This window comes from Ranitomeya variabilis, chromosome 7 (genome assembly GCF_051348905.1).
Source record: "Ranitomeya variabilis isolate aRanVar5 chromosome 7, aRanVar5.hap1, whole genome shotgun sequence".
Lineage (NCBI taxonomy): Eukaryota > Metazoa > Chordata > Amphibia > Anura > Dendrobatidae > Ranitomeya > Ranitomeya variabilis.
Window position 1 is genome coordinate 81,477,824 of NC_135238.1, and position 8,093 is coordinate 81,485,916.

Sequence of the window (8,093 nt, forward strand, 5' to 3'; positions counted from 1 at the left end):
GAGAAGCAGAACGCCGGGGACAGACACCAGAATGTGAGTATGTACTGTTTGTTTTTTTTACGTTTACGCTGGTAACCAGGGTAAACATCGGGTTACTAAGCGCGGCCCTGCGCTTAGTTACCCGATGTTTACCCTGGTTACCGGGGACTTCGGCATCGCTCCAGCGCCGTGATTGCAACGTGTGACCGCAGTCTACGACGCTGGAGCGATATTCATACGATCGCTGCGACGTCACGGATCGTGCCGTCGTAGCGATTAAAATGGTACTGTGTGACGGTACCCTTAGCCTATAATTGGGGGACACAGCTCCCACCCTGTTGCCCTTTCCGGGCTGTTGTAACTGTTGAGTTCTCATATTGTTTCTTGAGCTCGTACATAGTTGCCTTCTTACAGGCATAATTATGTTATTCATGTTACGTTCCTCCTACTGCTTTGGCACAAAACTGGAGAAGGCTGATGCCGTCCAGGGGTGTATACTGCACAGGAGGAGCCACAGTTAATCTTTTTCAGATTATGCATAGTGTTGCCTCCTAGTGGACAGCAGCATAACACCCATGGTCCTGTGTCCCCCAATTAGAGGCTAAGAGAGAGAGATTTTACGGTGAGTACACAAAAACCTCCTTTTTTCTTCACTTGCAGGTTGGACCAGGAGCTTATATACAGCATTATAGAATGCTGTAGATAAGACCTGAAAGGCAGTGGTCACATCTTATAGCGGCAAAATCTGCTGACAGGTTCCCTTTAAAGGGTTGACGTACCATGGCAACTTTACTTTATTCCTTGAAAATTCTATCCTTTGGATAAGTGCTAACTTTCTGTGCCTTGTGCGCTCATCATGAGGATCCCTACGAACGCTAGAATGGGGAGTCCACATCCCTAATTCTTCCAGGAGTGGACGGGGAGCCTCCCTGCGGCCACTATACTGCTGAGTGCTGTGATGTTCATTGATCTGATATTGATGATAAACCATCAATATTAAGTACTGGACAATACATTTCAGTATATGTATACAGTGGGTTGGAACACCTTGCTAAAGACAATTTTACATAATGACTGTGTTCAGTCCAAGAGTTGAAGGAGGTATTTTTTTTTCTTCTGTGATAAATCAAGACTTCAAGTGTCGATGAAAACTTTTTAATTTTTTTGTAATAAGATATATATTAAAGTAACCATCAAGGAAGAAAAAGCTGTAGACTACAAACAGGGGATCACCAAAATAGATGCTAAATATTTTTATTGAATACAAAAAGCAAACACACAGTATAAAAACAATTAAGTCACACAAACCTGACAGATGGAAAACCCAAAATAGCTTGTAATAAAGCTTAGAGCAACCCCTCCCTTGGCCTATGCACATAATATAGAATAATGACTGCCCACTGTTCACAAGCAAAGTTATAACCTGTTGATGTTGAAAATTTGACTAAACATATACAGAGCTAGATGAACCACTATCCATGTGGAGAAAGTGTGTAAACGTGCCATACAGGGACTATCTTGCACCAATACCCCTATAAAATGCACTGCAAATACCAACTGATCAATGGCTGCTCAAAAAAATAGTGCAGTAAGAAGGTAGCAACGCAAAAAAATGCACAAAGGGGAACTTATACCTGGAAGGTCAGTATAACAGAGGGGTAAATCCCCCACTAACTGCTAGAAAGATATGAAAGGCAGATAATACCAAAGAGACACTTGGTGCAGCAAAGATGCCGACTGAGATGATTAAATAGGTAGTAAATACAGACCACAAACGTCACCTAAAGTGCACAAAGCCAAGGCACGGGGGACCCCTGGAGATGCCCGACCCGTATCGCCACCGCAAGATATATTAAAGGGACTCTGTCACCCCCTCCAGCCGTTATAAACTAAAAGAGCCACCTTGTGCAGCAGTAATGCTGCATTCTGACAAGGTGGCTTTTAGTTATTGGTGCAGTCAAAGCAGAAATAAAGCGTTTTATAATTTCGCAAAAATACCTGTCCTTAGTCCTGGAGGCTGGTCTTAACCCCCCTGGTGCACACGCCACACTGCTGTCACTCAAGGCTTTTTTGGCGCCAGGCGCCGCCCCCTCCTCGCCGTTTTTAAATCAAATCCGGCGCCTGCGCTGTTTTGTTCTGCCTGGGGCAGGCACAGTGAACGCTACCCGTCTGACCTCAGATGCAGTCTCGATCAGCTGAAGATACGCTGTAAGGCGAGGGACCTGGGTGAGTGGCTGACACACGCAGTGCGCATGCCCAGGAATCCCAGCCCCGCACTGTGCATAATGCATGACACATTGCGGGGCTGGGATTCACAAGCTGGGTGGCCGCACAGGCGCAGTCTGCGAGACTGCATCTGAGGTCAGACGGGCAGCGCTCACTGCGCCTGCCCCAGGCAGAACAAAACCGCGCAGGTGCCGGATTTGATTTGAAAACCGCGCGGAGGGGGCGGCGCCTGGTACCGAAGAAGCCTTGAGTGACAGCAGTGTGGCGTGTGCAGCAGGGGGGTTAAGACCTGCCTCCAGGACTAAGGACAGGTATTTTTGCGAAATTATAAAACGCTTTATTTCTGCTTTGACTGCACCAATAACTAAAAGAGCCACCTTGTCAGAATGCAGCATTACTGCTGCACAAGGTGGCTTTTAGTTTATAACGGCTGGAGGGGGTGACAGTCCCTTTAACCCCTTACCGACCTGTGACACAGCGTATGCGTCATGAAAGTCGGTGCCAATCCGACCTGTGACGCATATGCTGTGTCACAGAATGATCGCGTCCCTGCAGATCGGGTGAAAGGGTTAACTCCTATTTCGCCCGATCTGCAGGGACAGGGGGAGTGGTACTTTAGCCCAGGGGGGGTGGCTTTGCCCCCACGTGGCTACGATCGCTCTGATTGGCTGTTGCACTTTCAACAGCCAATCAGAGCAATTTGCAATATTTCACCTATGAAAAAGGTGAAATATTGCAATCCAGCCATGGCTGATGCTGCAATATCATCGGCCATGGCTGGAAAACCTGATCTGCCCCCCCACCGCCACCGATCGCCTCCCCAGTCGTCCGTTATGTGGCCCGGTCCTCTCCGTCCTCCTGCCCGCTCCTTCCTTGCTCCGATCCACCTCCCCTGTGCTCCGATCCACCCCCCGAGCTCCCCCCCTTACCCCCACATACTTACCGAGCCTCCCGGTGTCGGTCCGTCTCCTCCCTGGGCGCCGCCATCTTCCAAAATGGCGGGCGCATGCGCAGTACGCCCGCCGAATCTGCCTGCCAGCAGATTCGTTCCATGTACATTTTGATCACTGTGAAAAAAAATGTAAATGACCCCCCCCCCCCCCTTTATCACCCTTATAGCTAGGGACAACAATAAAATAAAGAAAATATATATATATATAATATTTTTTTCCCCACTAGGTTCAGAACCAGGGTTAGGGTTTTCTGGTCCTCTGTGGATTTTTCCTTAGGGTTAGGGTATTCTGGTCCTCTGTGAATTTTTCCACAGCGCATTTGATAAATTTGCAGTGTAAAACCGATGCGGACTTATCGCGGATTCAACGTGGTTTTTCTGCAGATTTCACTGCGGTTTTACAACTGCGGTTTTCTATTGGAGCAGTTGTAAAACCGCTGCGGAATCCGCAGAAAGAAGTGACATGCTGCGGAATGTAAACCGCTGCGTTTCCGCGCAGTTTTTTCCGCAGCATGGGCATAGCGTTTTTTGTTTCCCATAGGTTTACATTGAACTATAATCTCAAGGGAAACTGCTGCGGACCCGCAGCTGCGGATCCGCAGCGTTTTCCGCAGCGTGTGCACATAGCCTTAGAATTAGGCTATGTGCACACGGTGTGGATTTGGCTGCGGATGCGCAGCGGATTGGCTGCTGCGGATTCGTAGCAGTTTTCCAACAGGTTTACAGTTCCATGTAAATCTTTGGAAAACCAAATCCGCTGTGCCCATGGTGCGGAAAATACCGCGCAGAAACGCTGAGTTGTATTTTACGCAGCATATCAATTCTTTGTGTGGATTCCGCAGCGTTTTACACCTGTTCCTCAATAGGAATCCGCAGGTGAAATCCGCACAAAAACCACTGGAAATCTGTGGTAAATCCGCAGATAAAACGCAGTGCCTTTTACCTGCGGATTTTTCAAAAATGGTGCGGAAAAATCTCACACGAATCCACAACGTGGGCACATAGCCTTAGGGTTAGGGATGGAATTAGGGCTAGGGTTGGAAATAGGCTTGTGGTTAGGGTTATGGTTAGGGGTGTGTTGGGGTTAGGGTTGTGGTTAGGGTTGAAATTAGGGTTGGGATTAGGGTTAGGGGTGTGTTGGGTTAGGGTTGTGGTTAGGGGTGTGTTGGGGTTAGGGTTATGGCTAGAGTTGGGATTATGTTAGGGGTGTGTTGGGGTTAGTGTTGAAGTTAGAATTGAGGGGTTTCCACTGTTTAGGCACATCAGGGGTCTCCAAACGCAACATGGCGCCACCATTGATTCCAGCCAATCTTGCGTTCCAAAAGTCAAATGGTGCACCCTCCCTTCCGAGCCCCAACGTGCAACCAAACAGTAGTTTACCCCCACGTACGGAGTACCAGCATACTCGGGACAAACTGGGCAACAACTATTGGGGTCCAATTTCATCTGTTACCCTTGTGAAAATAAATAATTGCTTGCTAAAACATCATTTTTGAGGAAAGAAAACGTATTTATTATTTTCACGGCTCTGCGTTATAAACTTCTGTGAAGCATTTGGGGGTTCAAAGTGCTCACCACACATCTAGATAAGTTCCTTTGGGGGTCTAGTTTCCAAAATGGGGTTACTTGTGGGGAGTGTCTACTGTTTAGGCACATCAGGGGCTCTGCAAACGCAACGTGACGCCCTCAGAGCATTCCATCAAAGTCTGCATTTCAAAACGTCACTACTTCCATTCCGAACCCCGACGTGTGCCCAAACAGTGGTTTACCCCCACATATGGGGTATCAGCGTACTCAGGAGAAACTGTACAATAACTTTTGGGGTCAAATTTCTCCTGTTACCCTTGGGAAAATAAAAAAATTGTTGCTAAAAGATAATGTTTGTGAATAAAAAGTTAAATGTTCATATTTTCCTTCCATATTGCTTCTGCTGCTGTGAAGCACCTGAAGGGTTAACAAACTTCTTGAATGTGGTTTTAAGCACCTTGAGGGGTGTAGTTTTTAGAATGGTGTCACTTTTGGGTATTTTCAGCCATATAGACCCCTCAAACTGACTTCAAATGTGAGGTGGTCCCTAAAAAAAATGATTTTGTAAATTTTGTTGTAAAAATGAGAAATCACTGGTCAAATTTTAACCTTTATAACTTCCTAGCAAAAAAAAATTTTGGTTTCAAAATTGTGCTGATGTAAAGTAGACATGTGGCAAATGTTATTTATTAACTATTTTGTGTCACATAACTCTCTGATTTAACAGAATAAAAATTCAAAATTTGAAAATTGCGAAATTTTCAAAATTTTCGCCAAATTTCCATTTTTTTTCACAAATAAACGCAGAAATTATTGACCTAAATTTACCACTAACATGAAGCCCAATATGTCACGAAAAAACATTCTCAGAATTGCTAGGATCCGTTGAAGCGTTCCTGAGTTATTACCTCATAAAGGGACACTGGTCAGAATTGCAAAAAATGGCCAGGTCATTAAGGTCAAAATAGGCTGGGTCATGAAGGGGTTAAAGTAAGCTTGCACTTGTACTGATGCTCTGCGATTCTGGAAGTGCACAATCTTAATTCTTGCTTTCCTTCTTGCAGGTAATGGCCCACAATCTGTGTCAGGATCTTCTTCTAACCATGCACCTTCATATAGTAACAATGGTCGAACAAATGGACGAGGACCTGTAAACCAGCAAACCATTGTTCCACCAGCTAATCCTTCTCCACCAACAGCTGCCTCCATGAGCAATGGACGAGACCCAAGACGAGCCAAGAGATGACGTGTATATGTTTCTGTACGCCCTAATAGATGACACACCAGACTCCTAAGTTGTCAGCAACCTGTGGTTATCTAGCTGTGGTTAAACTACACTTTCCGTCATGCTCTGCCAATCTCCATTTGCCAGGGCCTGCTGGTGGTTGCAGTTCCCCAACAGCTGGAGAGACAGGTTGCAGACCACTGCTCTACTTGAACACTTAGTGCACTTTTATTTTTGGTAATGTGAAGAGTTGAGTTTCTTGCATTTTTTGTATTTCAGTACCTTTGTTTCCAGATGATATATGATATTACAGAGTTATTATCAGGAGACTATATTAACGATTTGGAGCAATGTATAGAATTGTGATAAATGACCACACTGGACCAAATAGGATTTGCAGACACAATCTCTTCATAGCTTAAATTGTTTCCTTTTGGGATCTTGCAATGTTCCTATAAAAGTTGCAGAGTAAAGGGTGCATTCTGCTGGGGATTACAGAAGGTATGGGAACATGTTTTACGTATGGATCTGTATTCATTTATTTTGGTTAACTATGCCCAATTTATGTTTGAGAACCATCGTAAGAGTGGTGAATACTATTGTATGCCAGATATACTGTGTTTCTCATAATGAAATGTTTATTAGTAAAGGTCATTTTTAATGATGCCAGTCTTTACTATTTATTTATTTATTTTTTTAAGTGGAAACTAATTTTAAGTAAAATTATGGAAGATGCACTTCTGGGGATATGTTTTGCAGTTTGAAAGGGTGCCTATTGGTTAAATTTTATTTTTAAATAGTTGCTGCGTAACCTGTCCTGCAGTACAGTCCTGAGACAAAACATCTACTGTGGTGTCAGAGCTGAGTGCAAAGTCCATGGCCCTTTATGCCGTTTGCTGTGTTTTGAGAGATCTTTACATAACTTAGAAAGACAAAAAAAATTCACATCACCCTCCAGGTGTAAACTCCACACTTTTTTTATTTTTTTAATATTTTTATTTTAGGGACAGGAAAAGCATTGAGGTTAAACAGTCCCTCCACTCTGGTGTTTTTTCCATCTCTATGGGGCATCAATGGTGTTAGTAGCAGAACTCTAGCTGGTGATAGAATGAGTGCTGTGAAATGCAACCTATGACATCTCCAGGCAGCTGAGGTTGACTTACTATGTTCTCCTTTGTGCTGCTCCTGTGGACCAATTTCCACCTCTCTTGCAATTCTTAATTATGCCAGCTCTGAGCGCCTCAGCCTTGATGTTCTCTCCAGTGCTTCCTCCCCTACACTATGAATTTGGCACATGCTTGCTGCTCCCCAAATTGCACGCTCAAGATGTGGGCTCGCGGGGTGACACCCTTCTGGTTTGGCATCATGGCGGATGCTTCTTCAAGGGGAGTGTGGTTACCAGCAATGGTGTATCCACATTGGTGCCTGCAGACAAAGGGAGGAGACCCCTCCAATGAGATACCCTTTTTATTTTTTGCTCTTCATCAAAGAACCAGGTGCTCTTATAGATATTAAATAGTAGTAGGAAATTTATTTGCAATCCAAAAGTGAGTGTTCAGTGTTTTCAGTCATTGACTTGACCTTCATCAGGTACAAACATGGTTTTGCAGAGAGTGTGGCTCAAGCTGTGACAAATCTATAGGTGATACGCTGGATTCCTACCGTCTCGTTTCTATTGGAATGTCTGCTTTCTCCTCGTCACGACATCACCCACATGAGGGGACCCGCCCATAGGAACTGGAAACCTCCTCAGTTGGTTTCCTGTTCTTATGGGAACCTACAGACTAAAGAGGTGCCTGGTCCAAATTGCAGCCCCTCTGTGTGGTCTCCATGCTTGCCAGAGTCTGGCACCAGAGGCAGCATTGGGAGGAGCCCTGCCTCTGCCTGTCAGACTCACACCCCCCATCTGGCAGTGGATGGCGTGCAGCCAGGGTCCGGGAGAGGCCACCCTGGCTCAAGTTCAATGCGGTGTGGTGAGGAAGAGCCGGCACTCATACGGGGGAGCAGGGTGCGGGCATTGGCTGCCTTGCACCTCCATCTGGCCATACTTCCATGTTTCGGTCCCCGTGCATGCGCATTGGCCATTTAGTATTCCTGAATCGGAAGTGCTCAGGATTCACTTCCGGGGGTCCAGGGAGGTGTATTCCAGCATGAAGAGGTGGATGGGCGGGCTGTAGGTATAAG

At 45.6% G+C, this 8,093-nt stretch overlaps 1 protein-coding gene across 1 annotated transcript in view; it reads left to right on the top strand.

Annotated features, from left to right (window-relative positions):
- NABP1 (nucleic acid binding protein 1) overlaps positions 1 to 6,574 on the top strand; it is a 33,272-nt gene extending 26,698 nt beyond the window's left edge. The window contains exon 6 of the mRNA XM_077275376.1: positions 5,749 to 6,574. Coding sequence (XP_077131491.1) covers positions 5,749 to 5,930 — 182 coding nt within the window. The 3' untranslated portion in view covers positions 5,931 to 6,574. The remainder of the gene's footprint in view (positions 1 to 5,748) is intronic.
- The last annotated feature ends 1,519 nt before the right edge of the window (positions 6,575 to 8,093 follow it).